Source organism: Heloderma suspectum, chromosome 5 (assembly GCF_057233095.1).
Source record: "Heloderma suspectum isolate Gila_16-S chromosome 5, 16-S_ref, whole genome shotgun sequence".
NCBI lineage: Eukaryota > Metazoa > Chordata > Lepidosauria > Squamata > Helodermatidae > Heloderma > Heloderma suspectum.
The window spans coordinates 166,638,508-166,662,148 of NC_139462.1; the positions used below are offsets into that span (position 1 = coordinate 166,638,508).

The following is a 23,641-nucleotide window of genomic DNA, read 5'->3' on the forward strand; positions in this document are numbered from 1 at the left end:
GAAAACTGTCTGAAAAAGACCCTGATGCTGGGAAAGATTGAAGGCAAAAGGAGAAAGGGACGGCAGAGGATGAGATGGCTAGATAGCATCACCGATGCAATGAATATGGACTTGACCACACTCCGGGAGAGAGCGCAGGACAGGAAGGCCTGGCGTGCTATGGTCCATGGGGTCACGAAGAGTTGGACATGACTTAACGACGGAACAACAACAAAGACAGAATAACAGGTTGGCCTGTTTTATTTCTGGTCAGTTAGCAACTGTACTTGCAGGAGGTGTGCTGAATTTCCATGGACTGCATGATGGGAATTTAGGAAAGTGGGAGTAGGATGAGGAGTGGGATTTTGCCTTCCCGCTTTACATTATTTCCTTCATAATCTTAAGATTACCTTCTCCTGATCCTAACAGTCACATCTGTTTCCTTGGTTTCCTGCTTCTCTGTTCTCCTTCACCTGCACTATACCCTCAGTCTTGGGAAGATTTCCTGAAATGCTCACTTTGCTATTTAATTCTGCTTCCTGATAAACTTCTCTCCTCTTTTCACATTATTATTATTATATAAATTTCCAATTGTGTGCAAGTGTCAGATTATTTTAAAACACATAAAGTGTGGTAAATATTCCTTTCTAAGAAATCTTGCACCACAGACAAAATAAGTGTGTTGTTGACCTGGGCCACAAATTGTGATTTTATAGCAATAATTGTTCACTTTGCAATCTGTACATGAATTAATAATTCTAATAACAAGAGCTGTCTGCCAGTTAAAGATCTGAAGTTGATTAATCATCTGGCTTTTAATCAATTAATTGATTAAGTTTAAATAAATGAAATTTGCATATTAACAAAAACTACAGTGCTTTTTTAGAAGGAAGTGTAAAGACAATTGAATAAATAAATGCTAGAATTCCTTACTAGAAAGAAAGGCCATATTTCCTTCATTCCATGTAGTAGTAAAACACCAAAGCCAAAATAGCTTAACAACAAACAAGTGTTTGCTTCAGTCTCATCCCCACCTATTCAAGGTTGCCCAACTGGTTACTCAACTAATGTTTTCAGTGATTATTTTACTCACTACATTGAACAAAGCTTGTGTCCCAGTGAGGTTGTATTTTTAAGTACACTTAATAACTAGTAAGGCTCAGTAGACTTATTCTGAGTAAGCATGCATTGGATGGTGCTGTAATAGTAGGTTATTATTGCCCATGTAATAACTTTTCCAGCCTCTGTGGAAAGAGGAAGGAAGAGAGATTGCTATTTACTGTTTGATTACCTCTCCTCATTCAAGCAGCTGCTTTTCCTTCAAAATAAAAGTGGCAGCGTTAAGCGCCCTTTTTCAAATATGTGCTTAACATCACATCTAGTTATGCCCTCAGAGGAGACCCACTGAAATCGCTTGGACTTATGTTAGTCATAACTAAATCTGGATTAACCCAGTATTCTTAGGCTGCAGGCCTGTACCTGTTTATCTGTAAGTGGCATTTAAGTCAATGGTACTTATGTTTGAGTTGACATACACAGGGGTGGCAACTTCCCCAGAACCCACTGGGGGCCATACCCCCTTGCCTGCCAAATTTGCTGCTGTCACAGGAACCCCCAGATAACCATGCATGGGAGGGGGTTACATATGGACCACGTGTTTCCCAACTCTGTATTACAGTGATAGAAACTGTAAGAGACAAACACTCTATTTGAAAGAGTTATTTCTGAGTAGACATGCACAAGAGGCCAGCACAAATTATAAGAGGATCAGGCCCAATACTTAAAAGTGCAACACTCTTCCACTCTGTCATTGTGTGTGCACGCGCGCATGTGGGAGGGAATTCTCTAGTCTTCCCCATAAAGTGAAATCTCAATTAATAGAATGCCAATGACCACAACATCATACAAGAATAATTATCTGAATAGTTATTCCATGACTAAGGAAGAACCTAAATCGTTTTGCTGGGTCAACATCCCATTGGAATTACATTGGGGATCTGTATTCTTCAGAACTCCCAACAACAGAGGCAAGCCAATTGTATTGCATATCTGTCATCCTCTGTTTTGAATTGTATCTTCATATTAGAGATTCAGGGAGATTGCCAGCACAATCAGAAGTAATTCCCATTGAGCTTGCTAAGCTTTACTCCAAAGTAAGTATGTTTGGGATTGCAACCTGAACTCTTTATCTATCTTTAAGGGCCAAAACAGTCTTTATTTTAAATGTATGTCTAGTAGCTACATCTCTCTCCAGCCCCCATTTTTACTTTAGAGTAGGTGCAGGGCCCCCAATTTAGATCAGAAAAGTATCTAGGAGAGGGGTAGGGGAGGGCTTTTAGGATTTGAAGACATAACCGCTAGATGGACATCTAAAATAATTTCCTTTTTGGCCTGCATTTGTGTGTGTGTGTGTGTGTGTGATATTTTTTAAGCATCATAATACGATTAGTGCGAGTTTTGATTGTTCCATCTCTCTCTCTGTCATAGCTTGGACTTATGGTAATACAAGTCTTTATATGATTGCATTTTGTTTGCTGTTGGTACATAAGTAAACATTTTAATTTATTTAAAGGAAAGAAAGGTAGATTCCAGTGTAAAACTGCTGAATTGCAATTTTTCATGCACCTGTGGCTTGAATTGAGATAATGGGCGAGGGTGAACAAGCTGAAACTTAATCCAGACAAGTCGGAGGTACTGTGGGTTGGGAAACCAACTACTTCTGATGGAGGTTCACAACTGGTCTTAGATGGGGTTGCACTCCCCCTGAAAGACCAAGTGTGCAGTCTGGGAGGCCTCTTGCACTCTGAGCTAACTGGGGAAGCCCAGGTGGCTGCGGTGTCCAGGAGTGCTTTTTACCAGCTTAGGCTGGTACGCCAGCTGTGGCCCTATCTGGAGAGGATGGACCTTGCCTCAGTTGTCCACACACTAGTCACGTCCAGGCTGGACTACTGTAATGTGCTATATGTGAGGCTGCCTTTGAAGACAGTCCAGAAACTCCAGCTTGTGCAGAATGCGGCCGTCCGAATATTGGTGGGGGTGAGGTGATTCAATCATATAACGCCTATACTGCACCAGCTGCACTGGTTATCGGTGCATTTCTGAGCCCAATTCAAAGTAATGTTTTTGACCTTTAAAGCCTTAAACGGTTTGGGACCAAGTTACTTGAAGGACCGCCTACACCCATACCAGCCTGCCTGCACTTTAAGATCAGAAAGAGAGGCCCTTCTCATTTGCCCACCCATGGAAGCAGTCAGGTGGGTGACCACACGTGAGAGGGCCTTCTCTGCAGTGACCCCACACCTTTGGAACAAGCTGCCATCAGAGGTCCATCATGCTCCATCATTGCAGACTTTTAAGTAGGCCTTGAAAACATCTATTGATATGACTGCTATTGCTGCTGCTGTTAACATCACTGTTACTGCTTTTAACATTATTGTTGGTTTTATTGTTGGCTTTTATTGTTTTTATATTTTTATCACTTGTAATATTTTAATCATTTTTAATGTATCTTAATGTTGTAAGCCACCTTGGGAGGGCTTCTGCCCTGAAAGGCGGCCAAGAAATATTTTAAATAAAAAATAGATTTTTACTGCACTACAGATATTAACTTACTAATGCCAGGATGTTTGTGTTAGCATCAACAATGGTTACAGTGACACCCCAAATTCCACCCGCCCCCTGAAGCCCATCACTCAGCTGTCTGGCAGATTGGGTAGGAGCAGGATTGTGATGGGGAGGAGGCACACATCAAACAACTCTTACCATTAGGATTTCTCCTAATGTTAAGTCAAAATCTGCTTCCCTGCAATTTCCACCAGTTGGTCCTTGCCCTGCCCTCTGGAAGAACAGAGAACAAGTCTGGTCTATGTTCTGTGTGAGAGAAGATAGATGTTCACATTATATTTATGACCACAACAATCATGGTTACCTCCAGTGAAATTCTGTGGTTTCCCAATAGCATCCTCATTTAATAGTAAAGATTGTATGAAAAGCTATGGTCTTTCTGGGATTGTTTGTGGTTATTACCATTCCCTGGAGAAAAACTACTGATAGAGAAGTTATATGGGTGAACAATAAGGGGAACCACAATTTAAAAGTAACTGAACCTTAAGAAACCTAAAAAGAAAGATACTTGGGGGCATTATCTAGTTAAATGACAGGTGTGTGGCTATCCATGTTACCAAGTAGGAGGAGGAAATTGTACACTCTCTGCTAATGCAATAAACTGGGAATTATGATCAGCTGATAGAATCTCACAAAAATGTGGTAGGTGTTGGCAGAGTGAAAAGAAGAATGAGCTCATTTTAAAACTCATTTTGCCAAATATAGGGTTGGATCCAGGCTTAGTCATGCTTAGAGTACACCCATTGAAATCAGTGGGACAAGTTAATCATTACTAACAAGTCCATTAATTTTAACGGGCCTGCTCTAAACGTGACTAAATCTTGATCCAACCTATAGTTTTTAGAACTGAAAAGAAAGGCCACAAGATAAACCAGAGCTGGTTGAAATCCATGGGTACACTTAGGTTTAAGAAGGATTGTATAGCCAGAATGCTGTAACTGCATGCAGAAACAGAACAAAAAGCAAGCCAATTGATGCACAAAATGTAATTAAGTGAAAAGAAGTGCACAAATATTATAAGACAGTTTCTAATGTGTGAATTTGGTTGCAGACACAGGTTCTCTTGCCAAATTTGTTTCGGATTTGTTTGAGTCAACAGTGCATGGGAAATTTCCCCTTACAAAGACAATGCTGAAATGCATTGAGGGCTATCCTATAACACTGGGCTATTCTATAACAAATATTAAAATTTGTACATCCTTTGGCTTGATGGTTTTATTTCCTCATTCTAGGTGCAGCCCTCTTGTCCCCCCCCCCATTCTAATTGTATACTGGTCTGGTATTTACACCCAGGATACCTTCTAAGAAGCTAATTATTCTACTAGCTCTTAAAAAAATAAAAACAATGCACTTTCGATGTTAATATTTAAAAGAAGATAGTTTTAAAGGTTTGCTGTTTCCCAAATTATTCTGATTTGTTATGTGGGGAGCAACACTGAAGGCAATAATTAAAAGATTATGCTTGATGACCACATATGCAGAAGCTGAATTAAACTAACAATCAAAAGGGTAAATAATGAGAAGAAAAGGCAAGATATGTGTTTATAGTAAACCTGCTGTCAGAAGGGCACATTGCTATTAAGTTACAATTGAAGCCTCCATTTCTGTAGGTTATTTAAATCTCCCATTTCAGGGAATTACTTCTATCATTATGAATATTAAAATAATGAGAAGGCTAATGGTAACAACAAAAATAGAAATGGGGTTACATTGTCATTTCATCATGTTCTAGCAACCAACATGGCTATAGTTTTAATTATTCGCAGGTTTTAAATTATTAATTCCACAGGTCGTCCTAGTAATGTGTGAAAATTCATAAGCTTTGGATCCACTTGTTACATTGGTTGATGGAAACAAAAAGCATTATTCCTTGTGTCTCTGGTTGTTGTCTCAAATATATTTATAAGGTTATGCTCCAACAAATGGGAGTCCCACGGAAGTCAAGAGTTTGCTTCTAAGTAAATAACATAGGACTGGCCTGCATGACCACACTTCTGACAGCTAAGTAAACATGCTTGGGATCAGATTGAAATAACTGAGTTTCATTTCTATTCACTATGGTTGAATCTTATCAAATCTGTATCAATGGATAGTTCAATCACATCAGCAGCAAAGCTTCCACTGATGACTGCAATACAATTTTTATTTCAAAAATGTATGACCTTGATGGTAGTTTTCCTTGAGAGGGTTTTATCCTTAAAAGAAGCCTAAATATACCATCATTAGATATGGGACTCCCATTCCATTAAACCCAAACTGTACCATACATTTACAGAAAGTGAAGAGAAATCCAGAGTTTTAGAACACATTGAAGAATGTGTTCTAAACACATTTACTTCCACTAGCTTATTCTCAAACTGCAAAAAGGTTATAAAGAAAATACATGTACATTCTAAGCATGGACAAATTAATAATAGTGGTCCTTAGAACTCAGACCCGTAGTTAGGGGTTTCACTTCCTACCAGTATTTTCATAATAATAAAGCAACATGTCTTTGGTTTGATCATGCCAGTTCCATTCTCAAGCAGAAGCCAAGAGAATGTGTAGAATTTGTATTTTATGTTCTATACATCTACAATACAAATGGGCCTTTTTTAAAGGGCAGTAGATTCTATCTGAATACAGTATGACCATGACCAAGGGCAATGTCCTTGTGGTTCCCCCTTATTCACTCCTAATAATAATATATACTAATGGTGAACTCATTCTCGAAGTGTGGATCCTTTTGTATCCAAAACAGGACCAACTATACACAAGGAGAAGGTATCATGGGGGGGGGGGGAGATTTGCATAAGCACAAAAACAATTAGAAAAACGCCCAAGGGGGAGGACCCAAAAATAGCTCAATGAGGACAGAGCATAATCCTGTTGGGGATGGAAAACTAGGGAAGAGAGGGAATGGAATATCCTGAAAAGGGGCAGAGCTATCTAGCTGACTGGAGCCCTGGAGCATTCCAAATGGCAATGTCTCACTTGTCATATCTATGCACAGCAGAAAGGACTATTCTTCATAAGAAATATTTACATATCCTTGGAATTTGTTTAGGAATTAGAATTAGCCATTTACAACCCAGTCCTATGCTTAATTCTACATAGGACTGTTGCCTTTATTTAAAAATACTGTGCATGTTTATGTTTTGCACCCAGTTCCTTCAAACAGTTCTTCACATCTCCTACATTTCAGAATTTAATATAAACAGAATATGCTTTCCCTGATTTAAAGAAACAGGGAGGAACGCTTAAAAGAACCATGCTGAAATGAAATTGTGGAGCAAAGGAGAAATTAATTAAGCAAATACCAATGCAGCTGAGGATCATGAATGGTGCATGAGAATAACAGAAGCTATTCAAAATTCACAATTGGGCAATAACTTTATTAGGACTAAACAGGCAAAAATAGTGAGCAAGCTTTTGAGTTCCCAGAACTCTTTATTAGGCTGGGTGGTACTCTGTAACATTTTAGTTGTTACTAATAAAGGTATTGTCTGCCTATAGATTTTGACTTTTTTCTAATAGACAGCTTCCTCTTTTTATACACATATCCAGGTATTTAACTTTGTACACATCCTTCCCATTTCAGAACCAAATGTATTTATTTGGTGTTACTATATGACACAACTAGTTTACCATTATTAAACATAAAAGAAAGGGAAACAAGAATTTGATTCAAGAAAAGGGCATACTTTTAATTCCAGAATTTAGTTTTAGGGTTCCCATCCAAGTCTGAAGTTGTCAGATTAAAAATGATACAATATTGAAATGTTATTTAATTTTTTAGATGCCTCATAAAATACATTTTCTAGGTGATATACAGATATAATACCAAATTAAACCATAATACAATTATACATCCCAAAAGTCCAGCACAGAAAAAAGATGTCCAACAAATAATTCCAGCCATAACTAGAGCTAAATCCACCTCAAACAATACCATCCCACCAGAGAGCCAATAGTATCAAAGAACTTTACATATATTAAAAAAATCTATAGATCTTAAAATAATCAGTTGATGTTAACAATAAGTAATTAGTGTGATGTTAAAAGGCCTAGGAAAATAGAAGTCTTTCCTTGGTGCCAAACCGACAACAAGATAAGTACTCATCAATCTGGGGAGTGTTCCACAACCTGGAGACTACAACTAAAAAGGCCCTCTCCCTCATGGCTGTCCTCAGTACTTCAGCTTGACCTCCATAGAACATCTTCGGGCATTGGAGGTATATAAGGGAAGAGGCATTCCTTCAGGTCCGAAGCCTTATATAGATCAAGAGCAGCATTTTGAATTAGGCATGGAAATATATTGGAAGCCAGTGAAGGCAAGAAAGGACGGGGATAATCTATTCATAATGCCTGCTCCCTGCTAGAACTTTTGCTGACATATTCTGCACCAGCTGAAATTTCCAGACAGTCTTCAAAAGCAGTTCCACATACAGCACATTACAGTAATCCAAATGCAAGGTTACCAGGGCATTGATCACTAAATTCATCACAAATTCATAAGATCTCCAGTTGAAGTAGAAGCAAGCCGTGAGTCTGGCACAAGTATTCAAGACCAGAGGCCCTAACTGCACTTCTGAGCAGCCAATATGTTAAATGCATGAGCAACCTAGTCATGTAGACTCAAGTCTGCATATGGACAAGTGTCATCAAAGAGGTACTTTGAAATAAGTTAATTCTTAATCTGTTGATGCCGTTGTGCAGCCTGCAAGCACATATTTGTATATTGGGAATAAGTGAATAAAAATTTAAAATCTTGATTTCATGGAAGGGATAGTAAAACAAAAGGGTTTCTAAACTCCTTTATGTCTCTGCATTTTTGTACCGAAAATAGGAACCTAGGAAGGTGCCTAATACTGAGTTGGTTCATGTAGCTCAGTATTGTCAACACTAACTAGCAGCAGCATTCCAGGATTTCAGACTAACTGCAAGGGCTGGGGACTGAGCCTGGAATGTTTACATACAAAGCAGGTGTTCTACCACTGAGCCCTTCCCCTAGAACCAATGGGAGATTTTCACTTTTACCACCATGGTGGTGGTGATCGAACTTTCCTCTGATCTCACTGGGCAGAGCATCCTACATTGCTCATGTAGCTTATATTTTGTACCATGCAGCACTAAACCCTCAATTTGCAAGACATATCCCATGAAAGTTACATTCGTGTCCATTTTTGAAACTTAAACCTTTTTCAGGTTAGGAACTTAAATAACGGCACAATCCAGTTCTATGCATGTTTACTCGGCAGTAAGTCCCACTATCCTCAGTGTGGCTTACTCCCAGGTAATTGTGTTTACGATTGCAGCCTAATACAGTTTTCTTTTTAATATCTTGTCTTCCTTCATTTAAAGTTGTATTTCTGCTTTACCTTAAACATGTTTTTAATGAAGACATTGATTTTTGTAATTCCCTTCAATAAATATTATTTCCTGTTTTAAAGGTAAAGAGTATTATGTGTATTTTCTGCTTGGTAAAACATACCTCTTCCCCAAATATTTTAAGTAGGGCTGGAATGTTTAATCAGCATAATCAATTGAAAATTAACACCTGCCCTTAATTAATCAGGCAACATTTTTAAGTTAATTTTAAACACAAGCTCTTTAAAAAGTGGGTTATAGATTTAGTCATACCTAGAGCAGATCCATTAAAATCACCATCTTAGAAGCCTTCTTCCTTTGCTCTGTTGGAATGGAATGCCTCTTCTAAGATGGTGGCTGCTGTGACATGTATGTAGTTAATCTAAAACCAGAGAATATTCTCGCCCTTCAGAATTATTTTATTCATATGCAAATTCATGCATATTTGATACCTTCAACTGAAACTCATATGATTGAGTAAATTCTCTTTTAATCAGGGGACAGTCCTAATTTTCATACCAAGGTTATAGAAGTCTTAGGGATTGGAATGGCTTGAACTAGGGACACTTGTTTCAAAATGCCAGCTATCACTGCTGGTTACTGTGTAGCTATTTAAGGCTCCTCAGAAACAGCTTATTAACTAGGCTATGGTCTCTGCTGAGGAGCCATTCCACATTCATTCTTTTCTTCTAAAGCAAATGTATCTGTTCCAGTCATCCACCATCTGTGCTTTTGATTGTGGAGTTTAAAACACCTATGACACGTATTGGATCTTGTTTTTCCGTGCAAAATTTAATATAAACCAGGTCCTTCATTACCTTACCCCACCAGCCGAACAGTTACTTGGGAACAAGTCTTTTGGAAGTCAATGGGATTTACTTCGGAGTCAGTCTGTTTAGGGTGAGATTAGGGTAGCTTCAACTGCTATTAAAATAAGTGTGCTTGTGTGAGAGATAGAGAACAATCATTACATTTGAAGTCGTTTAAGGAAAAACTACCAAACTTCGTTGACACGAACTCCTAAGCCAGCGACTTCATCTGACTTAAATGTTTTCCTTCCGTTTTTAAAATTCAAATACTCAGTTTTCTTCCCTTTCGTTGAGCACCACGTCTGACTACTAGAAGCTTCAAGCTCACCATGGAAAGAGGCAGCCATACACAAAAGGCAGCGGTCGTTGCAGAGTTAATGTTTCCTGTTTGCTCTCAAGACCCCCCCCCTTCCCTTTAACCGCCCCCTCAGCGCTCAGGCGGAAGTGAATTCGCTCCTTTGGAGATTAAAAGGATTCCGAACTCTAGATCAGTTTCAATAACACGCATTCTGAAAGAGGCGTACTAGGAATGCGAGCATATCGGCGCCCTGCAAAAACCACGCTCACCTAAATCGACGGGAAGAGAGCAGGGTGGGGGCAGGGGAAGAGGAAATTTGAAAAAGCAAAACCCCGAGCAACATAGGAGGGAGAAACCACCCATTCTCCAGCGCGACGGCTCTGCTGGGCGTCGAATGGAATCTCCATGCTGCTGCGTAACGGCTGTTAATTCGACCTCGCTGCCGGCGCTTTCCTTTACGTGAGGCTGGGATTTTGATGCTCGTAACGTCGGGATTCTTTTTAAAGAGGACAATGTCGAGCCTTTCTTTTCCTAGAACACCACGCGAAGAGGCGAAATGACAAAGGAAACGTGATCCGAGTCATTGCGGAGGCTCGGGCGGGTGAAAGAACCAAGGAGAGAGAGAGAGAGGCGGCAAAGGGGTGGGTGTCGGAGCGTGAGCCGCTCGGATAGCATTGCGCCGCAGTTCCAATTTGTGCAAGCGAATATAATACGCCCCCCCCCCCCGCCCATGAATAATTCAGGCCGGCCGGCCGGGACCTGCCGGTGCTGCTCTTCTCCCAGGCGGCGACTTTCGCCCGTCTAAGCGCCTGTGCGCCCAAGCGAGAGGACGGATCAAGACCGCGTGCACGCTGCTGCTGCGGCTGCCCTCGCGAGCTGGCTGGAAAGGTCTGGGGCAAGGAAGGAAGGGCCTGATCGATGCGATCGCCCGATCTCCCCGGAGGATCCGGTTGGAGACTAGGGAAACGCGTAGAGCGGCGAAGACAACCACCGCTTTAGCGTGAGATCGCACCTTCCGTTCATTCATTCATTCACGCGCACCCAGCACCCACCCCTTTCTCTTTTGGAAGCCCGCCTGCCCAGAAGCTGCTCCTGCCCCGGTGGGAATCGCGATCTCCGCCTTCCCGTTGCTCAGACATGCGGCGGTGGAGCCGGCGTGGGGGGATCGGTGCCGGAGGAATCTGCCTGGGAAACTTGTGTGTCTCCTGGAGCCTCTCGGAGTCCCCAAGAAGGAAGAAGTGAACCCCAAGATCCTTCTCTCCCCCGCCCCTTCTCCATCCGCCAAGAAAATCCTTCCCCGCCCCAGCCCCCCACCGTCAACCCACCACTTCCCATCGACCTTTTCTACTAAAAGAAGAGCTGGATTCAGGGACTTCACCTCGCTCCCCTTCCCTTTTCACCCCCACATTTTCCTGTGGAAGGAATCGAAGAAGAGCCGCCCGAACAGAGCCAGTTCACGCTGGATTTCCAAGGAGAAAGGGCCGATGGACTTTTCTGCTCAGGGAAAACCAAGCCGCCCACCACGCAGTCCAAGAACCGCTGAGCCGGGGGGGGTGAGAAAAGGAGGAGGGAAGTCCTGCCGAGGGGAGCCGCCGGCTTAAAACCCAGCGTGGCGGAGAAAAGGGAGGCGCGGCGGCCGCTCGAGGGACCTTGTGCCTGAAGCGGCTTAAGAGGGGCGGCGGACGGGGAAGCGTGGAGGAGCAGAAGGGAAGGGAACCTCGACAGCAACCGGCTCAAACCGCTCCCGGCTCGCCCGAGCCGTGAAGAGGAGGCTCGTAGCAGCGCCCCCACACAGCGCCTAATTGATGCCACCCACCAGGGCCTGCAAAGCGGGTCGTCGTCGCTCGCCTCGGTTCATGCTGCGTCCTTGCTAGCCAAGCGCGCGCTTGGCTGCTCCCTCCCCCCCTTCCCTCCTCCCCCTCCCCCCCCTTCCCAATGGCTTCGTTCTCCGAGTCGGATTTCCAGATCTGCCCGCTGTGCAAGGAGATGTGCGGCTCGCCGGCTCCCGTCTCGTCCAATTCCTCCACCTCGTCGTCGTCCTCGCAAACGTCCAACTCGTCCGGCGGCGGCGGCGGCGGCGGCGGCTCGTCGTCGTCTTCGTCTTGCGCGCCGTCGAGGCGCCTGCACGTCCTGCCCTGCTTGCACGCTTTCTGCCGCCAGTGCCTGGAGGCGCAGCGCCACCCAGCCGCGGGGGATTCTCTCAAGCTGCGCTGCCCCATCTGCGACCAGAAGGTGGTGATCTCGGAGCCGTCGGGCATGGACGCGCTGCCCTCCTCCAACTTCCTCCTCAGCAACCTGCTCGACGTGGTCGTCGTAGCCGCTGCCGCCGAGGACCAAAAGAACAACGGCCGGCCAACCGGCCCGGGAGGAGGCGGCGGCCCGGGCGGCGGCGGCGGCGGGAGCAACAGCAACGCCAACAACCGGCACCCCCATCCCCGTCAGCAGCAAGCGCAGCAGCAACACCGCGCCGCCGCGGGCGGCGCCTCGCCAGGCTCTGCCGCCGGCCCGGCGCCTTCGGGAGGCGGCGGCGGCGGCTCCTCCTCGCTGCTGCTTCGGCGACCCCACAGCCGGCAAGGCGAGCCCCGCTGCAGCTCGTGCGACGAAGGCAACGCCGCCAGTTCCCGCTGCCTCGACTGCCAGGAACACCTGTGCGACAACTGCGTGCGCGCCCACCAGCGCGTCCGCCTCACCAAGGACCACTTCATCGAGCGCTTCGGCCCGGGACCGCCCGCCTCGGCCGGGCCCGGTTCCGCCTCGGCGGCCGCCCAACTCACCCTCAGTCAGCCCTACTCCGCCGCGCCTTACAACATCCTCTCCGTCTTCCCGGACAGGGTCAACTACTGCCAGCAGCACGACGACGAGGTGAGGTTCCCACCCCCCACCCCCAATTCTAATTGCATTGTGTATTGGAGAGCTAGTGTTAACCGCATCCCTGGAAATCGCCTTCTTCCCATTCCCCGGTAATGGGGTGGGCGAGGGGTTGTAGTTGCTCGGTAAAGGGAGAAGTCCGGTTTGCCAAGGCCTAAGACTGGAGAAGCGAAGCGATAAAGCTCTGAACACGTGCAGGCGGGTTCCGGGGCATAGACCCCTCATGAGCCCTGGTCTGAATCAACCCAAAACGATCACTTGTTTGGGATGGTTTTCCTTCCGTCTTTTTTAAAGGGGTATTGCAAAGGTGGAGTGTAAACGCGTTTTGCTCCTTCTTGTGGGCACAAACATCCTGCTTAGATCAGCTTTTCCTAAAAGATGGAATGCCTCCTTAACATGGGACCTGTGCGATGATCTGAATTAAGGGACCCATAAAAAAAAAAAAGAGTTGTGTGGGGCTTTTGTTGTTGGTTGGCAGTTAGCATCAGTTTTTGCGAGTTAAATCTAGAATTATATGGGTATCCCGGTTCTGTCCTTGTTCACTAACAACAACATTCCACTAACCTGGATGTTGTTCACACACGTGTTCCGAGAAACATCGCTCTTGCTTTACCACTCTGTAATCCATAGGGAGATTTTGGAAAGATGCTAAGGCAACTTGCCTGCATTAAGTGATTCTTTTTGGAGTGGATACCCATAAGGGTTAAAAAAAAAAATGTGTGCCACAAAACAGGGACCCCTCCTGTGTAAAGGGTGAGTTTTGAGGAGCTTCTGGCAGCCCTTTCTCCGACAATATTTCCTTGTCTTGGAGCTGTGGTGGTTCTTGCACCAAGTGTGAGTCTTCTGAAATGGGCGCACATCAATTACTTCCTACTGAACTGTCATGTTCTCTCCCCCCCTCCATTTCCAGAACATCTGGAACCTTAATTCCCTTTTAAATAACTTCCCTCTCTTTCATTCTTCTGGCTTTGCTTACATGTTGTGCTTGCTGCTTCCAGTTCTTAACTTCCCGCTTCCTTGCATGCTTTGTTCACGTGGAGCTGTCCATGCTTAACTGGAGTAAATCTCCATAATGCTGTACAAAGCAGCAGCGCCTCTGCATGTGCTACAGGGGTGAGAGGATGGTTGGAGCTGTTAAACCACATCTGTGGCGGGTGGGGGGAGATGCTGTTGAACATGATGCTGTTCCATTTGGCAATGCTGTGGGATATAGGAGCATTCGTTGTGTTCCCTGGGGAAGTAGCATATACTGAAATAAGAGTCTTAAGTGTGAGAATTGGTAATTGCAGCCCCCGGAACCTCACCGTTTGGACATCTTTTCTCTTTGCTGCAACTTCCTGTCCCAAATCTTTATGGCTGCTCCCGGCATTGCAGAAGCATCCTCCAGATGGATAGGCTGCTTAGTAAGGGGTTTCCCCCCTCCCCTCCCTTGAATTGAGTGGCTTACAACGAGCAGATTGCTGACATTGGCCGCTTTTCTTGATATTGCTGGTTCTTAGACTGGAAATGCTATGCGACTGTTATGGAAGGAGTATGAACATGAGGTGGTTCCTATCTCTCAGGGCATGAGACTTGGGAGAGTCATACCACTCCACTTTGTGAAGGGGTGTGATAAACAAGTAATTTACAAATGTAATTTCTAGAAGCTTGCGGGGACTTAATTTGAACCAGGGCTGAGCTCTGGAATTTGTGGTGTAAGGGCCTCTGAGCATGTGTGGAGTAGCTTTGTCTCACCACTTAGTAACAGCCAGATCTCTCCCATGTGGGATTTGTAGACAAAGGCTTCCAGGTTCAGAGGATGTGGATGGGGCTTCAAGATGGCTTTGATGCCCAATTTCTCTCTTTTAAAAAAAGGCTATTGGAACTTGCTCTTTAGCTGAAGGGAAAATACAAGTTTATGTAATTTGTTTCTCTTTGTGTGTGTTGTATCCTCTATTTTCTTTTTACCAAAAAGCTATACCATTTGCTCATGCTAAATATTCCTGACCAAAAAGAAATTGAGGCTGGTCCGACAGGAAAAATAACCAACCAAAAATAATTCAATGACCAATGTTGATATAGTGGAAATGGCATAGGAAGGAAACATGAAAATGAGTGAATTATTGATCCTACTACTACTTTCTAAAAGAAAAGAGGTAGTCAAGCTTGCTTTCTCTTTTACTTTGGGTAGTTTTGAACATTAAATATACCTATTCTAAAAAGATGGATGCAGGGTAGGGTATCAGAGTTCTCGCTCCTAATGTTGGAAAGCCTCCACAGAGATGATGTATAGACTTAAGTACTGTTCTGAAAGTTTCTAGATCGATGGAGATAAGGCTTTTTAATGTCGCTTTGGAGGAAACTTACTTTGTTTCAAACACTGGATAGGATAGGAGGAAAATAACCGGTAGAGCAACACTTCTAGGCAACTTGAATGTTTGGAGCAAGAGCCAAATACAAATATTAAATTTGAATTATGACATGGGTTTCTAATATAAAAAAGGGAGATCCATAAGGTATAGTTGGAGCAGAAAGCAAAGGAGTTGTGACATGGAGAGATAATTTACACGCTGATCATAACCACTGTGTTTATGCTGCTTTAATACTGTGTGTGTTGTAGATTAGGAGAGGCATTGATCATGTTATATTCATACATAAATAAAAGGCTGAAGTACATTGAAAGTCTCAGTTTAGTGCAATCTTTAAACCCATCTATTCCTGAAATTACTGACACTTTGAAAAAGAAAGATACTTGGCATTACTTTTAACACAGAATAATTACTAGGGGTTCTCATCCCAAAGAATAACATCTAGTAGCAACTGCATGGACTGGAAGTTCAGTTTATGAGCCGACATTCCTTTTGGGCGGTTTGCACAGTGCCACAGTGGAATTTTCCATTAGCTTCATTGTTAGAGGATACCTTACTCTCTACCAAAGTTCTTAGTTGGTTCTGACTACTTTTGAGATAAGATCCATGTCTGAGGACAGAATGGGTAAAGGATTCCCTGATGATTGCTATGTAAATACTATGTTTAGTTGTTTTAAAAAAGCCTGAATGTATTTTAGGAAGGGCTGGTTCTTAGCAGATCATTATAGTAATCAAGTACTGTTCATAACAAGAGAACTGGGAACCTCTTACAGTTTCTCTGTGTGGTTTAGAAAAAAATGAAAAAAGTGCCTGAATGTGGTAAATAAAAGGAATGTTTAGAAAGGCTTTTCAGGAAGGGTTTGAGGAAATGCAAAAATCTCCTCATTAGCACTTGGCTCTCCCACTGAGCTTTCTAGTGTTTGACAAATACTCTTGCCTATTTGTGGACATCTGAAGGACATTTGGAACTTCAAATACAAAATTAAGAACGGGGAAGGTGATCGAACATACTGTTGGTGCATGTGTTTCAATATTTCTCTTGAAGCCAATACCACTCTTTACTTCCAACCAAGGCCTCCCCACTATTTTCAGTACTTTTCTGTTCTAGTTACAGTAAATTGGCTAGCCTTAAGAATGGTTCTGTAAGAAAATGGAAATAGTTTTCCCCCCTGTGGCTGTATTGTGCATATGTATCTTTCTTTTATGAAGTAGTTGTAATTAAATCTTCAACACAGAGCTTAGATTCCAAATAATAGTGAGGTCTTGTCCATGCTGGGAAGCTCTGTGTTATGCTTTGCATTGTGTTCAAGCTTTCATTACCTGTTTTTGTACATTGTAACAGAACATGCTGCCTGTAAAAAATCATATTCATGAATCTTCAGGTGTGTATGTGCATGCATTTTGTCTATAATAGTTAATAGTTCTTTTGGAGTAGATAGTAAATGACTGGGAACCCTATTACTACAACTTCATTAAAATTTATTTTTAGGCTGCAGTCCTAAATGTGATTATTTGAGAATAAAACATACATTTTTTAGGAGTTATTTAGGTTATTTAGGAGTAAACCACCCTGAATATAATGGGAATTATTTCTGTGTAAAAATGCATAGAATTGTACTGTTAAAAGAAGGATTTGAAAAGAAGCATTTGAAGGCACTATGGCAGCCTTCCCCAATCTGGTGCCCTCCAGATGTTTTGGACTACAACACCCAGCACACAGTTGGCTGTGGTGGTTGGGGCTGATGGGGGTTGGAGTCCAAGTCATCTGGAGGGCACCAGGTTGGGGAAGGTGGCATATGTTGTATACTGGGGAAACATACATTTGGTATAAGGTTCTTCCATTTATTTATGATCTCTAGCTGAAGAAGATTAAGGGTTCTATCCAATGGTGGCCTTGCATTAGTGGAAAACATTTCTGTTTGTGCAAGGCAGAGCACTAAATTTTAATCTTCCAAAAAGCTGCTCTTGAGAGTTGAAATATCCTCTGGAATAGTATGGAGAATGGCATGGAGGGCTGCAGTAGGTAGGGGGATTGACAAAACTTGGGTGCCTCGCCTTATGCAAGCAAAAGGGCTTTCCACTTGCACAAAGCCAGCATTAGCTGCAGCCCTATGGCTGCCCTATCTGCTTCTCAGTGCCACACGTTGACCAGTTCATTGGCAGCTGCTCACAACATTGAGAACTTCCTGCCACTGACTGCAGACACTTGGTTGGGATGACTGGAGTGGCATAAAGGAAAAAAACCCCACTGATGTGTGGTAAGCCACATGGAGACAGCTGCTATGTGGAACAATTTAAAACAGCCTTCCCTTGTCTTGATGGCCTTCTAAAATTACCCAGGATAAGTAAAAGACTGGTAGTTCATACAAGTTAAAACCTGAAATACTTGAAGAATCCTTCATCAAAACAGCAATATGAAAGGAAGGATGAATGATCTTGTTGCACAAATGACCTGAAGTACATTCACTGTTTGTTTTTGTTTGAGACATGACCTTGAATACCATGAGCAAAACCCTAGAGCAGCTGCCCCCCAAGATTTTATGCCAGTGGGCACATTTGAAACGTTGACAGTGTGTCATGGGTGGGCTCACAAAATGGCTGCCATGGTTGTTGTTTCTTTGCCCATTCATATAATGGCTGTCATGGGGAGCATGGCCCATCACAAAACATCCATTTCCCAGAAGACAAATTGGTGTGACTAAAAGAAAAGGGCCTAGAGAATGATGAAAGTATGCAGTCATTGTAATAAATACACACTTGTTTAGTTGTACCAAATGAAAAATTATTGGAGAGGGAGATTTGATTAGGGTTAAACATGATCAGGAAAACATGTGCCTGATCTGGGGGACTGCAGAATTGTGTTGCAGTGATCTGTTACCAAGTCTGCAATATAAAAAAGCCCCAAACAAGCTGTGGCAATTCTTCAAAATATCACGCCTGAGTTCAGAACATTCTTTGCTTAACACTGAAATCCTATGCATGTTTACTCTGAAGGAAGTCCCATTGTACCCATGAGGCTGTCTTCTCTAATAAATCTGTTCAGGATTGCAGCTTTAGTCTTAAGGTGCCTAATCATCTAGGCACCAAAAAACCTGTGCTGGTACTTAAGAACTGGATATGTTTTCCACAGTGGTTTTATCCTGTTGGTTGGCCTTTCTTTTCTTTATTTGGACAAATGCAGGGCACCTTTAAATCTTCTCCCATTTGTAATTCCTGCACAATTTTTTCCACACTTTCTGCCACACTTTCTTAGGGGGAGTTATGTGGTTAGTCTGTTAGGGCTTCTCTCTGTATACGTGACTGTTCTCAGTGCTTCTGTTTCTGATCTATTTTTTGCATCTTGAGTGGGTACCAATAAGTATCCTTGAACAGGATACCTTTAAGGCAAGGGGCAAACATATTTATCTCCAGTTAGTTGTACAGATTGCCATGGAGAAGTTAAATGGGAGCTTCAAAAGTGGGAGCCTGGGAGAGAAGGGAATGTTGTTTACTTAAGCAGTGCTTTTGCATGGTGGCTTAACTTTCTCAGAGTGTGGACGTGTTCTAGTTGTGGTCTTCAAAAGCTTTTTATCCAGAGCTGGCAGAGTTACACAGAACAGTGCTTCTGTCTAAAACAAAGATCTGAGGTCCTACCTAGAAAGAGTCTCTCTTCCTCTCTTGAAGTGAGGGAGGAAGGAAGGAGAAAGGAAGATGATCTTCCTGGCCTGATGTGTCTTTCTGGCTGTCTATCTCATGGCACAACTACCTTATTTTCTCATGGACATACTGCATGATGGAGCAGATTGTATCCCAATTCTGAACCAAAGTTTTCACATTAAACTGGTGTTAAATGTCTCAAAGGTACCTGGACTCGCAACATGCCAGCATCGCTCTGTATAGTTTCTAGAGTCAGATTACATGTACAGGCATTGTGGGAGAGCTGGAAGTGTTGCTTGTATACATTTGTAGAAATGTTGAAAGCAGTAAAGCTTTGGGGTTTTGTTTTTGTTTTACTTTTACATTTTGGTGTAGACAGTGGGCATCCTGTAATATTGGTGCCACCATCTTAATTTTGGTTAAAGTAAATAATGTATCTATTTTAATGATATTTAATAGCACTATTGCCTTCTTGATCAACACCCTTAAATAACAAGAATTGTTCACCTAAAAGACTTTACCATCTCTGGGAAAAACTTTGAACAACAGACTGCATGGTGCCAGCTATCATAACAAGTGACCCCAATGGTCATAGCAAAACACAGCTAGTGAAAAAGTAACTATCTGATTATACAGACTATAAAATGAGAGAGTTAAGTATTTTTCTTGGGCTCAAATACTTTGAACACAATGACAAGTAGTAGAATTTAAATTTGTAATTGGGGAGGGACAATACCCCAAATAGTTTTTAGAGTAAGCTCATACCAGTCTTGCCAAACCAGACCCTGGAGTTCTTCATCACACAAGGCCAGTTTTTTAAATATGTATGTCAACCTGGGTTTAGATTTATACCCTGCCTTTGAATGCATTATCAGGGCAGCTTACATTGTGGAGTGATCTTCCACTGGACACTGCTGTCTTTTTCATAAACTACTGGGGTAGGATCTCCCTGTGAATGCAACACCCACCATGAGTCAAAGCGGTATTTGACTGCTGTAAGACAATTTAGCTGCCTCTCTTATATTTCCGTTACAGTTTATTTTGGCCTTTCTCAAACAGACGTGTGGGGTTGGAGTCCACACAGGTTATGATATTCTGATGTTTTTGCCCCTCCAATTTAACCTTTTTCTTGTCTGTAGGGCTGTACAACATTTTATACCAAGCTCAGCTTTGGAGAAAAGTTGATTGAACTGTGAAAGAGAAGATGACAAATCTTTTATTGCTAGTGGAACATTTTGCACATGCTCTTTTTAGTATGAAAGTGGCGGGGTCTGCACAGTGTTGCTTATGGGGCCAGAAAGAGCAGCGGGCCGCTGTCTCTTTTGGTCTTAAAGTGCCAGGGAAGAGGCAGCAATGCATAGTGCCACAGGTTTGTGAGAGAAATGGAGTGTGGGTGTATGAAGAGGGAGGGATTATTTTCAGGGGTGTGCACTTGCATATCTTGCTTTTAAGCTTTGTAAAAATTGAAATCTTGTTTTGAGCCTGAGCAATTTTGTTAAATGTTAGAAGTGAGTTATTACCTTTTAAGTGTGACATTCTTAACCCCATACTGGTTTTCTCCGTCTTTCCACTCTCCTGGCTGTGTTAAGGTGTGAACTTCAGTAATTTTCAGATGGCCGGGCTCATTTCTGGCCCATGTAAGCATTAGCTTTACTCACGGCTACTATTCACAGGAGAAGGCTGGCATGTCTCCTGTAGTATAAGGAGCTATCAGTACAAAATGTATGGAAGTGCTGATGGCTATTGGGATTGGGGTAAAGGAGTTGGGTGTTGCTTAGATTTGAAACCTGTTTAATTTCATCTGAGACATTATTCCATTTGTGTTCAAGCCACTTCATTAAATCAGTTGCTCCGAGCCCTAGTTGTGTGATGACGTATGTTGATCCTGGAAAAGCAGAATAAAAGGATATTCTAGAAGACTACAATCAGATAAATCTGTACTTGATCTCTAGGTGATGTGGATTTGTGTTGTAGCTTTTCCTTAAAAATGAGAAATTTGAGGTGTGTGTGTGTGTGTGTTTAAACAATGAAAAGTCTCCTGTAGTTGTACTTCCTGGAATGTGTATATTCCTGCTCTGACACAGCCATGTGACCTTTTAAACTTATGAATAGGCTGACTTGAGCATCCTAAGTGAAATTGTGCCTCTTTAATGTACACTAATTGCACTAAAACAAGTCTTGTGATGGTTTGGTTCCGAACTTAATTTGAGCTAGTTTTAATATTCCCTTGTACTAGCTTCCTTCACCAATGCAACACTAAAACAGAGTAAAGGAAAACTAAGAAAGATGAGCTCTTAAACAATATTTTTATTGGAATTGTGAAGAATTGTGCTGCAACGTCACCTTGGGATCTTGTGTACACTTCTGTATCTAAAATTCTGCCATCTTAACTGTGTATTAAATGAAAACCAGGAAGTTGCATTTCCTTAGAAACGAAGTAGTGGCAGTGATGAATACCAGTGGTTGTCAAATGCAGTCCATTATGTTGCCCTCTGAACATTGAGGTGGGGGTGGGGTGAAGAGATCAACAAGCTTGCAGTGGGAAGAGAGCAGAGGAGGAATGGACACTGACCACACCCACTTGCAAAACCTATTCTGATCTAAATCTGAACGTGGCGTATGTGTTGGTTAGAACGTCTTCCAGTCTTTTCGTGACTGGTAACTAGTCAGTTAGAAATCTCTTGCAAACTTACAGGATGTGAAATAAAAACACCAATGCTTTTTCATATTAACTTCATGTGAAGAGAGTGGCAGAATGTAACTCAGTTCAAAACTAACTTTCTGGAATATTGTATTTCTAAAGACTGGCATGTCTGTAGCTATTGAGTTAAAATGAAATCTATCAACAGTTGTGCGTCAGCCGCTACAGCCCAGCTGTCTGGCAGCATAAAAGCAATTCAGTCAGAAAGTCAACAAATCATATGCTGTGTCAGATTATACTGACTTCGGCCAATGTCTGTCTCCTGGAATCTAGGTAACTTGCATATGGATACTTGGGCCCAAACCAGACATTAAAGACTTGGAGCTGCTCTCCATGTCTCTCCTGTAACATCTAACACAAATGCCATCGCCTGCGAGTCTCCCCATCCCACTTCATTGTCTGTTGGGGAGAATGATAGCAATGATATCCACTCTGTGGATGTTGCAAGGAAGAAGAGACATGTAGCAGCAGCTCGATGTATCTTACCAATATCTGATACCCTAGAGATGGAAGTTTGGAATTCAGTTGACAACTTGCTTTTAGGGTTTAAACAAGCAGGAATTGCAGAAGAGAGAAGGCCTTTTCTCATTAGTAGTGTCATTTCAGAGGCCTCCATTGATAGGCAGGAATGGCTGGCTAAATGACATCCAACATTAACAATAAGTGTTGACTGGTGAGTTAGTATCATACAGTTTACTAGGGAAGGAAGGGAACTTAATTTGTCTTTCCCTCCATGGACTATATGAAAAATCAAGCCTAATAGTTGAGGGTGCGTTTCCTCTCTGTTATCAAAGTTTGGCCATAGCAAAGCAGTAGAAAAGAGACTGTCCTTTCAACAATGATTGTATTACCACTGAGACTGACACAACTCAACCAATAAACTCTGTATTGGAGAGTAAGGGTGAATGGTAGCACCTCCTCAGTTGGGTCCTCTTGTTTGGCTTTTCTACTCTACAACAGGATTATAGATTAACTTGAAGAGCTGCTCTGATCCCCAACTTTATCTTGGGTATGGAGATATATCATAAAGGTGTGCTGGTTAAATGGCTTCCTGACCACGTGTTTGAACTTCTTTGGGCTCCTTCCACCTTTGTTGTTGTTCAGTCGTTCAGTCGTGTCCGACTCTTCGTGACCCCATGGACCATAGCACGCCAGGCCTTCCTGTCCTGCGCTCTCTCCCGGAGTGTGCTCAAGTTCATATTCATTGCATCCGTGATGCTATCTAGCCATCTCATCCTCTGCCGTCCCCTTCTCCTTTTGCCTTCAGTCTTTCCCAGCATCAGGGTCTTTTCCAGGGAGTTTTCTCTTCGCATTAGGTGGCCAAAATATTTGAGCTTCAGCTTCAGTATCTGTCCTTCCAATGAGCGGTCAGGGTTGATTTCCTTTAGGATGGACTGATTTGACCTCCTTGCAGTCCAGGGGACTCGTAAGAGTCTTCTCCAGCACCACAGTTCGAAAGCATCAATTCTTCGGCGCTCAGCCTTCCTTATAGTCCAGCTCTCACAGCCATACATTACTACTGGGAAAACCATAGCTTTGATTAGACGGACCTTTGTCGGCAAGGTGATGTCTGTGCTTCTTACTATGCTGTCTAGGTTTGCCATAGCTTTCCTCCCAAGGAGCAAGCGTCTTTTAATTTCATGGCTACAGTCCCCGTCTGCGGTGATCTTGGAGCCCAAGAAAGTAAAATCTGTCACTGCTTCCATTTCTTCCCGTTCTATATGCCAGGAAGTGATGGGGCCAGATGCCATGATCTTAGTTTTTTTAATGTTGAGTTTCAAACCAGCTTTTGCACTCTCCTCTTTCACCCTCAACAAGAGGCTCTTGAGATCCTCTTCGCTTTCTGCCATTAGGGTGGTATCGTCTGCATATCGGAGGTTGTTGATAATTCTCCCAGCAATCTTAACTCCGACCTCTGATTCATCCAACCCGGCATTTCTCATGATGTACTCTGCATATAAGTTAAATAAGCAGGGTGACAATATGCAGCCTTGTCGTACTCCACCTTACTCCTGCTCTTATTAGGACT

At 42.9% G+C, this 23,641-nt stretch overlaps 1 protein-coding gene across 1 annotated transcript in view; it reads left to right on the forward strand.

Moving 5' to 3' along the window:
• The first annotated feature begins 11,994 nt into the window (after positions 1 to 11,994).
• Positions 11,995 to 23,641, forward strand: part of TRIM71 (tripartite motif containing 71) — a 59,936-nt gene continuing 48,289 nt past the window's right edge. The window contains exon 1 of the mRNA XM_084860425.1: positions 11,995 to 12,921. Within this exon, the coding sequence (XP_084716551.1) occupies positions 11,995 to 12,921 (927 nt within the window). The remainder of the gene's footprint in view (positions 12,922 to 23,641) is intronic.